Genomic DNA, 17,858 nt, shown 5'->3' with positions numbered 1-17,858 from the left:
CAATGGAGCCTATTTAGTGATAGATTACTGGCCAGATTAGAGAAGTAAATTAAAGTGCAGTCCTCACATTTTCCTCCCCAGAAATGTGAGGGAATTTGGTAATAAGTATCAAAATTAAAATGTTATGTATTAAAAAAAGGATTTTTTGTTTTGTCCACATGCATTTGTAGCTTACAAACAAACCCAAAGCAGTATATTTATCAAGCAACCAATATTAACCTTTGTATTTAAAACCACAAAACAAAGAGGGATGACTGTTCTGACAGCTTTAATCCTGATGATACTGGGAGCCCCAAGTAAAAAGAAGCTGGTACAGCATGGAGTTTCCCCTGCTCAGCAGGCAGAGAAAAAGCAGGTCTGGATTTGATAAGTAAAACCAGATCTATGCAATAATTATATGTTAAAGCCTGCAATTAATGGGAACCATCAACAGTCCAATGAGCTTGCATATCAGTGGTTTTTCTGCAAAGGCCTTTTCTCCCATCTTGTTAGATATTAATCAACGGTACAACAGGCATGAAAGCTTTGTGTAAACATGAGCAATTGTGCGTGCTCCTCTGTCTTTGGAGGGAAAATCTGGGCTATGACATAGGGATTCAAAACTCCACTTGTTCCAGGATGTGCTATTATTATTATTTCATATTTATCAATACAAATACTGATATAGTGACCCTCCCAGGATCAGGGTTCCACTGTGTTAAGCGGAGTATAAACAGATAGGAAGTCTGAGTCCTTTGTGCCCTGAAGAGCTGACAATTGAAGAACACTTTTCTAAGAATAGTCCTCCTTCCCCTTTCAAATGTCTATCACTAATAAAACAAGTGATGCCCTACTGGGCTTAAAATGTATCAAAATGCCATGAAATAGTGTATATTAAAAACATGATATTACAATGAACTGCCTTATCAGAACATAGCGTTGTTTAAACTGAGTATGATGCAATGCCTCTACAGTCCTAAAAAGTAGTAGGAATTTTGTAAATAGGCCATTTACTCAAAATAAAAGATATAGAACCAGATGAATGTATCCATATCATTCAACAAATTGGCAACCTACAGTAATTTTTGCAAGCTCACACCTACCGTACATACATGCAGTGAATACATTAAAGTTGCATGAAATTACATTTAGAGATGGATTCTGTCGCACACTAGCGTATATCAGGAGTAACTCCACGGAAATCAGTGGAGTTATATAAATGTAAAGGAATCAGAACCAGGTTCTTATTAATGAAAAGGGCCTAAATCTGCAACTCTTAGTTCTGAAACACTCTAATTGAAGCCAATCGGACCTTTGTGTGGGTAAGGTTTGGGGTCAAAGTCAAAGCCTGATCCAAAGCCCATTGAAATGAATGGAAAGACTCCCACTGACTTCAATAGTCTTTGGATCAAGCCCTAGATGTCCACATCTGAATTACCTGTGTGAAGGAGGACCTGTTTTTAAAATGGGAAAATAAGGAAGTCTACTTATAGGCTTTGTTTCCATGAAGCTTGATCAATACTACAGAGGACTAAAGAAACTCCCATCCATTTCACCCACCTCTTCCATTAAGATACAAAGGCAACACATTGCCATGAAAACAAGGGAGAATATGTAAAGGTGTCATATGCTATGTATGCCACTGACATAATACTTTAATAGGATATGCTGTAATTTCCTGCAATTAATATCTTAGCAGAGCTATAAAGGTCTTTTTCCAAAATTATAGCATTGCGTTCGCAACACTAGAATTAATGTTGTGTCAACCTTTCCATCATAAGCCCCTTTTTTCAGGGGTTTATAACTTGGCTGTAAAAATATACTCTGGCCTGAAATGTGGCATGCAAAGAAACAGACACTTTGATTAAATTAAAAAACACTATTAGACCGACGTTTCAGGCAAGTAATGTAGCTTTTTAAGCCACTTGTGTGCCCTACACAGTATGTGAGGTACAGCCATGACATTTAGGCATTTTTTAAAAGTATCTCCTCCCGTCTTCCCCCAGGAACGTTACTTATGTAGAGTGTGATCAAGGCTATGTCTACGCGACAAGCGAGGGGTGTGATCCCCTGCTCACGTACACATACTCATGCTAGCTCTTGTTGAGCCAGCACAAGTATAGCAGTGTTAGCCACGGCAGTATTGGTCATGGCAGGAGAGGCACGGCTGAGCCATGCTTAGCGTAAACCTGCCTGAAACCAGTGGGCATATGCCGTCACTGCTCCTACCCAGGGTACCGTGGCTACACTGCTAATTATACTCACACAAGCACTCAGTGAGCTACCACGAGAATGTATACAAGCAGGGGACTCACCCCAAGTTCCTAGTTTAGACATAGTCCAAGAAACAATCTGCTATAAGGCTAGTCTCTCCAGGAAGTTCCACAGCCATGGAGGTTGCTACCTATGAGGAAGGGAAATACTTGGTTTGTAGGAGCAGCAGAACTCCTCATAATGCATTTCATGCTTGCCCCTTTTCCAATCAACTTGATCATCACGTGGTATAATTACATTCACTGGAATGATAATAATACCAGTTATGGAAGGGGGTGAAAAGATGAGGGGGAGGGATAGCTCAGTGGTTTGAGCTTTGGCCTGCTAAACCCAGGGTTGTGAGTTCAATCCTTGAGGGTGCCATTTAGGGATACGGGGCAAAAATTGGGGATTGGTCCTGCTTTGAGCAGGGAGTTGGACTAGATGACCTCCTGAGGTCCCTTCCAACCCTGATATTCTATGATTCTAGGAAGTCTTTACCCAGCAGACTGAGACTAAGTAAACTGGGGAGAAAGTTTAAAGGGCTTCTGTTCGTGATATTGAATCCCCCATGACTGAGAACTCCATTACAGCAGATGAAACAAAGGGCTATGTGAGTGAAAGATTATGATGGTGAAGAAAGATCCAGCAGTTAGGGCACTAAGCTGAGAATTGGGAGACCCAGGTTCAGTTCTGCCACAGATTCCCTGTGTGACCTTGTGCAAGTCACTTAGTGTCTCTGTGCCTCATCTCTAAAATGGGGATAATAGCATTGCCTTACCTCACAGGGGTGTTGTAAGGATAAATACACTAAAATCTGTGAGGTACTCACATACTACAATAACGGAGGATCACAAATGAGGGCTAGATAGATCTCTCAAATAAACATCAAATCTCAGCAGAGGGTAAAGACAGTGCCCACCACAACTTTCCAGTAAGTCCTTCCATCTAAGATGACTCTCAGCACTCCTTGGGGGGAGCAAGGATGGGCTACAAGTCCTCTTCCTCTAGAAAATGTTTATTGTTTTGCTTTGCCTAGGGAGTCCCAGTCCAAGGGCCAGGCCAGTAGCTATCCATCACCCCATCAGTTTTATTATTACTTACCATGTGTCCTGAGCACACACATAGAGCAGCTGTGTTTTAGTCCACACACTTAATGTTTGTCCACCTGGTCTATATTTGAAAGCAAAAGCATGTTCATACACCTGGCTAAACTTTGGTCCACACAGTAAAAATGACCAACAGATTATTACAGATCTTTTTTTTAAAAAAGTTCTTTAACTAAAAAGTACATTTAACAAATACTGTGGGGCTGTGATGTGTCTCAGGATGGATTTCACACTTCACTCTCAACTGTGAATTTCTTTGCTTTTATTATTTGGTGTTACAACTTTAATGTTTTCTTAACACACTGTCGTTTTGGGTGGGTGAATAAGATGAATTCAGCATTTCATAATGAACCATTGTACACTGTTTGCATCATTTGTTTTCCTTTATTGAATGATTACAAACTTCCCAATCTAACATTAATAAAATGTGTGGGAGTTACTGTATGTGAAGTAAGCGTGGTGATGTCAGTGCATCCCTTTGGAATTTAGAAGATATTTCACTGTGTTATATCATACGTCTCGCAGTATATCAATTTTTATTTCCCATCCCTCAAGTGTGGAATGCATACCGTACAACTTCTTAAATTCTCAATATAGACATAATTTACACAAGCTGTGCAAATGCCTGACTTACAGAAGATGGTATATACAAGATTTATATAAAATACTAGTTCTTTTAAACCAGCAAATCTCTTGCATACAACATGGTCAAAGACCCAACTACATCATATAATTTAATTTCTTTAAAAAGCTGTAAAGCACAGAAGGCCATACGGTGAAACTGCACTGAAAGGCCAGTTCCCTCTTACTTGCGCAACTACTTTAAAATATTCCCAGGTGATTTCCAGTGCAACGTTGTTCAACTTTTTCATAAAGATCACCTTTAACAGGGACCAGTTTTTGCTAGTAACGGGGTTGGGTGCTTAAGACCAAGACAAATGGCCATCCATTTCACTTTTACTTTTTTTGTTAAAATAGTCCAAACATTTACAGAATGTCAAATTGTTTCTCTTTTTTTTCTTTCCAATTCTATCTTGTTCTCCATATGGGTGCATAATCCCCATGTGAATCCAGACAAGAATACACTTATTTTTTCTGTATTGTTGTGAAACTAAGTACCGTCTTAATAAACTTTTCTCCCCAAATTGATTTAATAATGCACTTGTATTCTTCAACTAATTTTCACAACTTCTGCAAACACAGGCAAACAGATTTATAACAGAATTTTAACACATCATTAATTATAACAACTAAAAACTACTTTGATCTCTTAGGTCAAAGTTTATGCCATCTGGTGAATTCAACATTTTATTGTCAGATTTCAAAAAGTACTTTACAATTTATTTTCTATATGCTTTTGGCCTTTTTATGTGGTGCTGTACTTCATCATTTTTCTTCCAAATACCTGCTTCTGAAGACAGAAACTTTGACCTCTGATATCATCACATTCCAGTGTTGCTTGTATACATGGATATCACCATAAATCAAGTTGTTTCTGTACTTTTATTAACTGTTTTCTTTATTCACTGAATCCTGGGCAGTATGCACTGTAGAAAAAAAATATAATCCAAACCCAAGTTGGTTTTCCCTGTTGGCCAACACGTTATAGACAGTCACAGAAAACTCCACAGCAAGTAGAACTATTTGCAAAATAAAGGCCAACATCTTATGCAGTTTCTATGTCATAGTTATGGGATATGTTTTAATGCAAACCTAATTTAATTAATTGTACATTCTTCTCTATTATGGGTCCAATTCTGCAAAGCGGGAGTTATATTTAGATATACAAGTAGTCAGATATTGGTTGTGCGAGTAAGGGTTACTTCATGTAAACAAGGCTTTGCAGGATTGGGCCCTTTGGAAGGAAAGCAATTGCCCAAATTTTGCTCCCACTTATACACTTTAGTTTGTTTGTGCAGGTGCAACTGAGGGTGGAAGTTGACTTTCTGTGGTTAAGCAAACACTTCCAATTATGCAGGCTGATTTTGACATTAATTAGGGGTTAGACTGTAGCTTTACCACCACAGCCTGGTGATTTGGAGCTGCAGTGCCCCAGGAGGAGCACTAGAGGCATGTAGAGAGGCATAGTGACTACTGGGGCTGCAAGCTGCACAAGCGTGGGTGAAGTAAGTGGACTGCAGGGAGCACTGTGAGGGCTGCTGGAAGTGGCCCCTGAGCAGCACCATGAGTGGGGTAGGTAATATTTGCTTGCTCCTCTGCATATTCTATGATTCTATGATATCTTTTGGGGCTGCTCATAATATGAGCCTAAACAAATAGAGCTCAAGCCTGCAGTCCTCACTTAAGTAAAGCACAGAAGTTGGCTCCACTGAAGTCAATGGGAGTTTAGCCACCAGTTTTGATGGGGCCAGGATTTCACAGGAACAGGCCTACAGGGTAGACTGAAAGAAGAAAAAGAAGTATTGACCACTGGCAAGTCTGCAATGCAGCACTCATAAGAATGAAAGAAACAAGAGTGCTTGGACTGAAGAGTGTGCCATGCCCCTCCCCAAACACCACTGTTAACTTTAAAAAGGGAGCGTGAGGGGAGGGAGTGGGAGAAAAGGCAGCTACTATCACTTTCTGCACCAACTTGAGCCTGAGGAACAATGACATTGACTGTAGATTTAGCTAATTTCCACATGTCACGTTCAGCACCCGTGTGCCAAAGTCCTATTCTTCAAGTCTGTTGAAATATCACTTTCCGAAACATGTGTGCTAGCATTTGGCCAACATCACCACAAGATCATTTTATTAACTTGTAGCTCATTTCATAGACTGCTGCTCACGTTGCTAACATATGCTATTCTACCATTTTCTGCTCTGTAATTAGAGAAGTGATATGAAAGAGATACACAAGACTTATTCTTTTGCATTAAATACAATTTGTTTAGATCTAGGAAGGAGACACAAATCTATTTAATCAAAAAATCACAGAAAAATTAGAAAAGTATTAGGAAGATATCTTAACTTTTCAGGGGACAGTGTACAAAATAAAAGTGTATTCATGCTGAGTTTATTGATTAACTTGTGGCTAAAACCAGAAACTCTTTATTCTAAGTCAGGGAAAATCTTGCCCACACCTCTACGGGTATGTCTATACTGCAGTTAAGACACCCAACTCTGTGGCAGGCCCAGGCTTGCAGGGCTGTTTCATTGCAGTGTAGACTTCCAGGCTCAGGCTGGCGCCCATGCTCTAGGACCCTGCAAGGTGGGAGGGTCCCAGAGTCCAGCTCCAGTTTAAGCCTGGGAGTCTACACTGCGATGAAACAGCCCAGCAGCCCGAGCCCCATGAGTCAGCTGTCACAGGCCAGCTGTGGATTTTTAATGGCAGTGTAGACATACCCTATGTGAACAGGATACCCCACATACAGAGCACCCAGTGAGTTTCTTCTGCGCAGGGGATTGAAGGGCAAGGACAGAATTTTAGGAGACTGCACAGGAGGTGTGATTCTCCGGCATGGATTCCAGCCCTGCTTGGGCTTCCTTCATGCTGTCATGCCAGGGTATTTGGGGTAAGGGACGGGAGGGAAGGATGAAGACTTAGCTGGAGTATCCACTACCGTGTGGATCACTTGGCCAGCTAGGGCTTTGGAAGTTACTCCAGCCCTTAAGATGGAGCAGTAGCTGTGGCTCAGCTTCCACTCCACAGCCTGGTGGGAAGGGGGGAAGATTCCTTCCCTCTTCCCAACAATGATATCCCCACTGCCTACTCAAAGTTACTTGGGCAGATACCAAGAGTAACTTTTTGCCCACAATGCAGGATTTGCCAGAGTAAATACTGAGCAAGGACTTCAAGACCTGGCTCTTGTTTATAGGGGAAAGGCCAATATTCAATTATAAATGAAAAATGAAATGTTTTACTTTGCTTCATAAATGTTCAACATATTTCTGTTTTTCTCTTTTTTCTTTGGCTCTGCTTCTCACATTGGACTAGTTTCCATCTTTGCTAACGAGACTGATGAGCTGGACAGAAGCAGTGAGGCTACACACACAGCAGAGTTCTGGAAATCTCAGTCTCTGATTAAATAACAAGGGTACAAATTACAGTAACATGCTGGCATTTACATCTTAGGTTTACAAATAGCCCATGTGGGCAACTGCATTGGAAGAAAGAGGTTAGTCTTAGTTTTGCAGCAATGCATTGGTATTGAACTGAATAGACAGAAGCTAATGATGGTTTGGATTCAATTCATAAGCAAGCTGGATTTTAAAGGAAATGTATAATCTCTACTACAAATTAATAAGCTATTGCTACAGGTTATTGAGCCACCACAATAATTTAAATTTTCACTGTTTATAAATTACAGTAGTTTTACCTATTCTTTAATCCAGAAACTTGGTTATTAAAATGTTTGATGCAGGCTATAGTGCATCTATCATTACTTTTAAAAGTTAATTAGATTAGATAAAAGAAATAATTAGATTTGCATTTTTATCCTGGTTTGAAACTTCCAAAGAAGATCACAACAGCATGGCTGTGGGCAATTAAAAACAGCATTCAGCAGTGAAATAAAAGGGAAAAGAGGGTCTGTTTTTCCTGGCTAATTCATGATTGAAGATACAATTACAAAATATTTTAAGGGTTTGCTGAAGCTGGGGGCTATTCCTAGACTTCTAAGCTTTGTTTATAACCCTCATTTTCTTTCAAGGGAGTATCTGATCCATACACCACGCCAACAGAAGTATCAAATTGCTTTCAATGGCTTTATTTGGTCCTGTTCAGAACTTGCAGGAAGGGGATCAGTTTCATGATCGATGATTTAAAAAAAAAATGAATATTCCCTTGTTCCAGAACAGTAGCATGGTAACTGCTTTTTGCTTGTCAATGCTCAATACAGTTTACAAACAAAGAGAGACAACCTAAGACAGAGCAACTGGGGACTGACGATAGCTAGATTCCAGCTTTTGCCTTTTCAGCAAGCTTACTGCTAGGAGGTTTAACCTATCTCTGAAAGGCAATAAATGAAAGGTCCAGCTCTTAAAATTGGAGGTCAATTAGATACTTAATGATGAAGCATATCTTTAAATATATTTCTACTATTATTATCCTAGCAAAAAATTAATTAACCAGGTCATGCAGGCCATGAAGGCTAATGTGCAATGTAATTATTCCTGATCTTTAGACATGCACTTCACATAAAGAGATAGTCCTTATTCAGCTCACCAGGTACCTGAATTGTTAGTAGTTAATCATGGATAAGGAGAGAGATTTGTTAGATCAGCCTCTTAAGTTTTAAGTATGATTCAAATGATTCATATTCAAGAACAGCTTAAACAGTTGTCATTTTTATGTTACCATTCTTTTATTTGTTTACTATCATGGTAATCATATTCACTCATTTTAACAGAAATAGACAATGCAAGCTTGTTGATATGAAGATACGCAGCATGAACGTACACATTAAAAAACTAGAACACAATTACTATTAGAAATAATTTCTATGGTTCAATTAAAACAGACTACTTATGAGGGCAGAAGAACCCAATTTTTCTATGCAAAGGAAACTACACCTGATTCAAAGCACTATATTGTAAGGGTATTGAGAAGGGAAAAGGATGGGAGCACTTATGACCAGATTTTCAAAAGGGCTCAGTTCCCATTGTGACCTACTGCCAGATTCTCAGAAAAAGTTCAGCATCCATTGTGCTGGCCCCAGATGTGGAAGCTGAGCTCTTTCAAAACTTGTGGCCAAATTTAGCATTCATTCCAACAATACCTGCACAAGTCTGAAGTGACTCAGCAAAGGGTCTGGTTCTTTAAGTCCTCCACATCCATATCTCCCATGGACTTAAATGGATCTTCTTCATGCAGAACACTTGAGGAATTGGGCTCAAAGTCTCAGTGTAGATACACCCTCCTCCTCCTCCAGCAAAACACGGACACTCAGAAGACCCAATCCTGCAAGGAGTTGACTGTCTCCAACAAGTTTCTGAATTCACTCGGAGTTGAGGGCACCCAGCACCTTGCACAGTTGGGCCCTTTATACAGAATCAGACTTCAGCATTTCCATCCTGTGAATGCTCCCTTCAGTTTATGATGCATTAAAGAAGTCTTTGCTTAAATGGATTTTTCCCAGATCTCCTAAGGTGAGTTTACCCAGCATAGCATATATTAATAGCACCCTACCCTATCCTGGAGTGGCCTAATTTTTTCCTACTGCTTTAAGATTTTGTACATTTTAGATCAGAAATGAATTTGACTCAAGGGATATAAAAACAGCTCAGAACCTGACTCTGCAGACTATACTTGTCCTGAAGTCTTTCCTCATCTACAACTCCATGGAAATCAATGGGAAACTTGCCTGCCTTGGGCGGCAGGATTACGGATCGTAATTGGGAACACTAGTTCTTCTAATTCTGAACTTCTTCTGGAGAAGGGTGTTTATTGTCCACACAGAGAGGGAAGCAACCTTCAGGGGGTAGGAGTAATAGGGCTCGGGAGTAATCAAACATTGCACTTATTTGGAGCCTTTCATCACAGGATCTGAAAGCACTTTATAGAAGTAGACAAAGAAGGGGAACATCTCATGTTTTAACTACTATACAAAACTGCCTCCCCAAAATGCACCCCCAGAAACCTGAACTGACTGTGAACAAATAAATAAATATAAGAGCTCATTACTCCTAAGATGACTATACTGGTTTTGCCTGCTATACCTATCTGATATGTTTCTTGTTGACATGCTGTTGGCAAAGCTGCACAATATATGATAATCGGATATGGAGTGTGAAAATGGTCCTTGAAAAGGATAAATGAAATAAAATGTTTGAAGTAATGGCAATTTAGGGGGCAAATAAGTGATTGTTTTAATGGATCCTTTTCACTTTTACTTATTGTTGACTGAAGTAGAGTGAGCCTCTTTGATTATTTCTAATCGTTCAAAGGATTACATAAATTGTATTCCTTAAATTGTCAAAATTATTGTTTGGAGACTATGCCACTAACCTCAGAAGATTAGACAAGTACATGATGCATCTCATGTAATGAAAACATTGCATCCGCAATCACTTGCCCCGGAATACTGCAGTAGAGAACATAGTGAACTGATTTCCAAGCAGCTGGGCCATGAACAGGCCTGTGCCCAGATTAAATTGACACCTACAAGTTTCACATTTCATAATCTCTTATAAAAGGGGACCATTATTATTTCACACCAGACACAGCAATATGAAGCATCACATCCTTCAGCCTATCCTTGGCCCAGCAACATCTCACCCATTGCCAACAGATTTTCAGGTACAAGAAATGTAGACACCTAGTCTTAACAGTCTCAATCAACTAAATAGCAAGGAGGTTCTCCCCCATTCCCAAACCTACAATAAGCTATAAAGGAGAAGACTAAGACTTCTATCACAAGGAATGCCTGAGTAACAAACCTGCTACAAATTAAGCAAAAACAAATAAATAAGGAAGAACCACTTGGCTGATGGCAACTGTGTATTATGTAGGCTAAACATCAGTTAAAATAGGAGATTTCCTCCATAAACCTAACAACTAGCATTCCTAGCAGCCCTTCTGAGAGACCACATGCATGTTTGATATGTCACATCCCCAACAACCCTAATCACTGACAGGAGGAGTCTTACAGGATAAGGCAAGAAGCCCACCAGAGCCTGGCCACCAAGATATGGAGGAAAAATTATTTCCCTGCCTCAGACACATTGATTAGATTTCATCTTATGCATATGAGCAAAAATCACTCTACAAATATTTCACATGCAATAGAACCCAAACCACTGTACAAACATGGAGTAAGAGCATCCTATGTTGGCCCAGCCTCCACGTCTAATTAGTCAATCAATATGGGGAAGGTCAAGTGGGAAAAGATTTAGTAGTGATTGAGGGACAAAGAATAGCCATTTGCTCCCCCAAAAGTCCTGTCATGCATCTTCATGTGGAGAGATGCACAAGGATTCAGACAGTTACCAAGGATCCTACAAAGGAGAAAAAATGGAGGTGGAGGAGAGAAGGAAGCTGCAAGTCACTCGCAATGTGTTGTCAACTCAGATCACTGGAAGAGCAAACCTTTCCCAAATCCAATGGAAGACATTGCACCACTGACAGAACAACAGAGGCCATAAAATTTCTGCTGATGGATTCCTGCTATCATGGCATCATGTATGTAGGTTACAACAAAGACTGGCAAGGTAGCGATCCTTATTATTTTATTACCACAGGACAGCCTTAGAACTTGCCTTTTAAAAATGATGCAATCAGAACCAGAATTAATCCCAATGCAAGAAGAAATGAGATTGGGCACAAAAATAAAGCTATTCCAGCGCTATTCTCACTGTGTGAGAACTGCAGTCAGTTTGTTATTGGCCATGCTGCAAGCAAGTTAAGATTTCACAATGAATCTCAGGGAAATCTGTGGATTTTCAATTCCCATAATGAAGGTGGCACCCAGCACCCAAGTATTATTCGTTTTATATTGACATATTCTTGCAAGCACAGTTACCACTTTCTCCATAAAGAAACCAGTACATATGGGAACTTCCAACTTTTCTAACACAAAAGGGCCTACACATTACATGAAATTTACAAATTTAGTTTCATCCTCTTCTTTGTGTGTGAGGGGGGGATTATTTGTTTGTTTTTTCTTAGTAAGTTCATCGAAAACTGACGAGTGCAAAAAGAAAACTGTTTCTGAAAATATGCCAAGAATTGTACCCATAACCCATTGCATTAGCAGACAAATTATATGCGGGCATAAGCACTATAGACTAGGGTATGAAAATCCTCCCAAAACTAAAATACATTTGGTTCTTGCCCTACTTGGACCTTTTGGAAGTCCCTGGCAGGTTAGTGAGGATTCCTATGGAGTTCTATCGATTGGTGATCTACCCACAATACTGTTCGGTTGGAATCACTTGGGAATGCAAGAGAGTCAGATAGTAGGACCCAGAGGGTTTCCAAAAACCTCAGAGAAGCGTTAAGTTTTTTTGGACTGGGAATATGAAGTAAGATTCTTCCCATTGAAGCCAGCCATGTTCTGCCAGATAGATAGAAAAACTGACTTTTGCCATGACACCACATTTTCCCATGTCTGTGTATCCCACTTTTCAACAGAAGTAAAAAACTCTTGCATAACTCTTTCATGAATAAGTATTCTGAGGATATAAGTATTCTGAGGATAGCCAAAGGTGACTGAGAGGAACATGGGATGGAGGGGAGTGACCAGGGTAGTCCTATACCCTATGAAGGTTTGCCAAAGATGATTCCCCCATTCCAGTGCCTTAAAGGCTCCCACAGTCATAATTTGACTCCTTCTGTGCCAACAAGTTCTACTGATACATATAATTCTAATTAGGAGTGTTTGTGTGCACTCAAGAAATTCCTTGAATGGTCCCACACTGATGGTCCAGCTCATGGTGAAATAAGATGAATTTGTTAAGGAGACTAGCTTTGTTCCGTTTCATTGTGAAATGTTAAACCCCATTCACCTTAAAAAATGCCAGGACCTATTTTTCCTGGTCTCTTTTATATTTTTAAACCATTTAAGTTATCCTTTATTTGCAGCTCTTATGCCAATTCAAGATTTTTTTATGTAATAAACTAATTAATGGTTTTCTAAAACTAATGTTACCTGTTCTGCAAGTCAGGGGTAGAGAGGAATATGTAATATTTATTTGCCTCAAGTATTTTTATGTTCTCTTTCCCAGTGCACAACTAAGATAGTGATACACAGTCTTCTTTTCAAAACTACATTCAGCCAAGAAAACAATGAGGACAATGTTCTGCACTTCTATTGTGCCTTTCATCCCAGAGTGTCAGTGTACTTTACAAATGTTAATTAACCCAATTAATGTCTAAACAAAATAACATTGTGATATTTGTAAAGGGATATACAAACATATTGGGGTAAGGATGAGGAAGGGAATAAGTGCAATTTCTGCCTACAGAGACTGCTGGATAGTAGGGACAGAGGCGGGTGGCTCTCACTGGTGCATCTGGCTGCACAACATAACCAACAACACAGCAGGTGACCAGCCACCCAATAGCTTGTCAACAGCCAGGATGGCAAATTTAAATAGAAGAATAGGCCAAGGGAGAACGGTGAAGTGGGGAGGATGACACAGTGAGGAAATCCATACATCAAGAACACCTGCAAATAAAGTTTGACTGTATAGACACTTGAGAGTCTACGTGTACGTGATCAAGCAAGAGACTACGGGTTAGGCACAGCTGCAAGGTTGCCTATGGGGTGCACCAAAAGGTACTGCGGGTCGTGGTGCACCAGCACGCATTTGGATATTAGGCAGGATATCAGAGCCTGGGAACCTAGTTGTGTGTCACAACAGGTTTGGGGTATGCTGGCATTTCAAAGGCTATCTTCCTGCTCTATAGCTGTTTGCTTTGGTTAATGAAGTTTCAAGCGTTTTCTATGGACTGTTTTCCATAATAATCTTCTCCTTATAAAGCCAATTCTCTTTTTGTACAATAAAGTAATCTATAAACAATAACTGAATCTCTGCTTCTCCTTCATGGTGTGTAAATCAAAATGATTGCAGATTCTAGAGTTAAATGGCAAGATTTAAGAAATAATTCACAACTTTCAAAAAACCTGCTTATTAACCAAAAGCAGTTTCCATCAAAATATTGTTGACAATTATTTTCAAAGACACAGAGACCCTCTTTGTAGGGGTTTATGCGTAAAGCATGTGGTTGTTTTATCTTAAATCCTTCCCTCTCTGTAAACGGAATTTAAGCATAATCAGACGAGAGCAATAAAACACACTGACCTGAATTTGCTGCTGCAGTAGATTGATTTTGTGCTGCTGTTGCAAAAGTTGCTGTTGTTGTCTTGCAATCTATTAGAAATAAATTTTTCATTAAAACAGTAATGTCCAAACTTTCATCTTATTGAGTGAAAACAACCTCTGAGTTATTCTTCATGATCATTTCAAACAGTTTTTTTTTTTTTATTGAGCATCATTTGTTAAGAGTTACCAAAACACCAGGAGGAAGATTAGTGAACGATATTTTTTGAGGTACCTGTATAAATAATAGAAACATTTCAAACTTAAATATAACATCAGAACTTAACTATCCAGTAAAACTTATGTACTAATACTAAACACTTAGGCCCCAACTCAGCAAAGCATATAAGCATATCCTTAAACTTATGCAGGTGTGTGATTCCATCCCTATCTATGGTGCTTAAGGTTAAGGACATACTTTATTGCTTTGTTGAACTGGGGCTATATAGAGTGCTTCAAAATACAACATATAAGGGCAAGCTTGTGTCAGTCTTATTCACTTTGAGTGGTATCTTACTCCCTAGTAGGTCCCACTGCCTTAAGTGGAACTGCTCATTGAGAAAGGTGCTATTCAATGTGTAAAAGTGGCAGAATCTGGGGCTAAATAATTAATTCTCAGAAGAAATCTGTGAAATATGTGATTATTATTATTCTCCTTTTATCAGCTGGGCAAGTGAAGGTGAGAGGTTAGGGGTCTGAGGCTCCTTTTCCTTTACATGGGTTGAGAGAAGCAAGTTCATATAGCAATGGGCCAGAGTGCAGAGAGGCTTGTGCAGAATGAGAGGAAGCTCTCCAAAGAGCTCTTAGAGCAGAAGAAGATGGCCTGAGCCTCTCAGCTAAGACATATTTTTGAGCAGAAATCTGTGCAGCAGATAATGTCGACCACCATTAACTTCCCATACAGCTGCTGCGGAGAAGCCAAGAGGAGCTGGGTGAGCTACTGGGACTGCTGCCTTGAAGGGATAACTGCTCAGAAGATCTGATCAGGGATTGAATCTGAGTTGCCCAGGAAACCCAGCCTCAGCAACCGTGCTGACTTCCCTTTCTGCTAGGACACCCTCCTCCCAGTCCTGAGGGTCTGAGCCTCACACTGTGACTCATTTCTCAAGTATCATTTCCCCTCCTATAAATATTCCTTGGGAAGGGGGATATCAGGCTTCTTCTGAGTTACCTCTGCAAGAGTCAGTACCAGAGTTAATGTCTGAACTCAGGAGTACCTAGCTCCCAGTGTGTGGGAAGAACACTGCTTTCTCTCTCTCTCTCTTACGCTCTTCCCTTCTTCCCCAATATAGTACATGATTTTACATGTGTGTATGTTTCAATGTTGGGAAAGCTAAGAAAACAGGCAGTAGAGATAATATTTTGATAAAGAAAATACAGTAAATGCTGCAAGGGTGATTTTGAAACATGACTGCATTTTCAACTAACTTTAGCTCAAAGTATACAGATCAGTTGCATAATATGCAAACAAAAATGCAGTATCTTTATGCACATGTTAGGAGAAGGCAATAGTATAGCACAAAATGATCAGTTTTAGGTTTCTTTTTCTTTTAAAATTGCAGGATCTGAAAAAATATGCATTTATTTCATTGCTACACGAAAAAATCATCCCTGTGCAGGGGATGAGTACAAGATTTATGCACCACATAAGTCCCAATTACACCCTCAAATAGGAAGTTGATGTCCACCAGTTCCTGCAGCTGAGAGACAGGATAGTTAGCACAGGAGCAGAATCAAACCACTTTCAGGGACTGCCAAACAGTTGCCTACAAATGGGCTCAAACTGTCTTTATGGTCATGATCTCCTAAGGCTAAACTTCCTGTGAAGTCAATGGGAGTTTAGTGAGTGAGGAATGAAGACTCAGGCCTGCTCCTGCTACTTAAGCAACTAACTCAAACAGGGTCCTGCATCAGCTAGCAAGGCCTGCTGGAGAGGGGGACAGTGTGTGACCAGATAACATAGCTGGGATGGCCAAACCATGGCTCATGAGCTACATGCAACTCTTTTACAGTTAAAGTGTGGCTCTCTAAGCCCCCTCTGCTTTCCCCGCATTCTCTGCCGATCAGGCTGTTTGGGGGAGCTTGGGGTTTCTGCCCTGTGGCGGGATGATGGGGTTAAGATCTTCTGCCCAGCAGGCACGGATGCTGGAACAATTTTTATAGTGGAGGTGCTGAGAGCCATTGAACAAAACTGTAACCCCTGTGTATAACGAAAACCACTTCAAGCCAGGGGGTGTGGCAGCTCCCCCAGCACCCCTAGTTCCAGCACCTGTGCCAGCAGGGAGGGAGGTCTTGGGGCTTCAGCCCCGCTGGGACTAGGGGCTTCAGCAGGAGCAGGGCTGAAGCCCCAATTTCCCCCCCCCCACAACTTCAGGGGGCTGAAGCCCTGAGACAACCCCCCGCCCCGGCCCCACTGCAGGACTGAAGCCCCGAGCCCTGGCAGGCACACCTTGGCTCTTGAACTTCTGAAGATTGTTGTATGCAGCTCAGAGGGTCAGTAAGTCTGGCCATCCTGTAATACAGGAACAGCTGCCGGGTTCTCAGAGTGCCTGGTTATTGTTCTAATTATGATCACCAGTTCCACCTATGCTTAGAGGGGCAATTGCAGCTGATCCTCTTTACTTAGACAGTTCACACATCCATATGAATGGTTAAGTAACGTTATTTTAATTAATGATGTATGCATGATGCCATTTCACCTTAAAGTTGTATTACATCTTACTTGATGCATGTTCACAAGTGGACTTTTCAAGATTCAATTCACAGTGGTACTCAAATTAGCTCAAGCAAATGTCCACCCCAGCACCCAAATCAGATTCAGAATGAAAATCATACACAGGGATTGCTTTCTGACTGTTACATAGATTCCACAGCTACTAGATCCTATGTTTTGAACCATTCTGAACTGCTGGCGATCTGCCCGGTCCTCTGCATCCTAAGTTAGTCAGGTCAGTGTTGAGGGCTTTGTTTAGCTTCTTCATGTAGAGGGGCTAATTTGATAGAGTTCAGATTGCTGGTGTACAGATGGCTGCATCTCTAAGTACAATACCATAGCTTCGAATGGTTTCAGAGTAGCAGCCGTGTTAGTCTGTATCCGCAAAAAGAAAAGGAGTGCTTGTGGCACCTTAGAGACTAAATTTATTAGTCTCTAAGGTGCCACAAGTACTCTTTTTCTTTTAGCATTTGAATATTCATTTCCTGATGGAAACCAACAAAACACCACTATGCATCTAATATTGATGGTTCCTCCTAAATGGTTTACTGCTGTAATAGAAAATGCATAGAAAACACCACAGTGCAATTATCCTAACATAGGCTAGATGTATAGGCTCGACACAGTGAAGTATGATACATAAGCACCATGTGGCTCAAATTCTGAATGTTATTTGCCAATCGGTTGAGCTACATGCTCGCTTCATTGAGCATGACAACCTAGTTTTAAGTGTCATTTAATTTTCATTTTGAAATATAATTACAAAGTGTTCACTGTAAGATATCACTCGTCTGCAAATGTGTCAAGATTAATTTGTGCTAGCTTATTCACAAGTGTCAATAGTTAATTACTGTGTCATCTCTGGATGGCTAAATGACATTCTAACTTCTGATTTTTTACAGTGTTCCTTTATGTTATTTTCCATTAAGGGATGAGTCCATATTCCTACATGTGGGCAAATATTCAAGCACATAAAATACCAGACGTCACAACTCATTAAAATCAACAGAGCATATATTGCGCTATATAACCTATAAAAT

The 17,858-nt window shown here is 40.3% G+C and overlaps 1 protein-coding gene across 27 annotated transcripts in view; it reads right to left on the bottom strand.

Moving 5' to 3' along the window:
• The window catches only part of SOX6 (SRY-box transcription factor 6), a 449,851-nt gene that overhangs the window by 154,901 nt on the left and 277,092 nt on the right, over nt 1-17,858 (bottom strand). For all 27 annotated transcript variants that reach the window (XM_077818342.1, XM_077818361.1, XM_077818360.1 and 24 more), the window contains one exon: nt 14,088-14,156. In XM_077818342.1, coding sequence (XP_077674468.1) covers nt 14,088-14,156 — 69 coding nt within the window. The remainder of the gene's footprint in view (nt 1-14,087; nt 14,157-17,858) is intronic.

This window comes from Eretmochelys imbricata, chromosome 6, assembly GCF_965152235.1.
Source record: "Eretmochelys imbricata isolate rEreImb1 chromosome 6, rEreImb1.hap1, whole genome shotgun sequence".
Classification (NCBI taxonomy): domain Eukaryota; kingdom Metazoa; phylum Chordata; order Testudines; family Cheloniidae; genus Eretmochelys; species Eretmochelys imbricata.
Note: the sequence above shows the minus strand (reverse complement) of the source record. Positions and strands in the feature narration are given on the sequence as shown.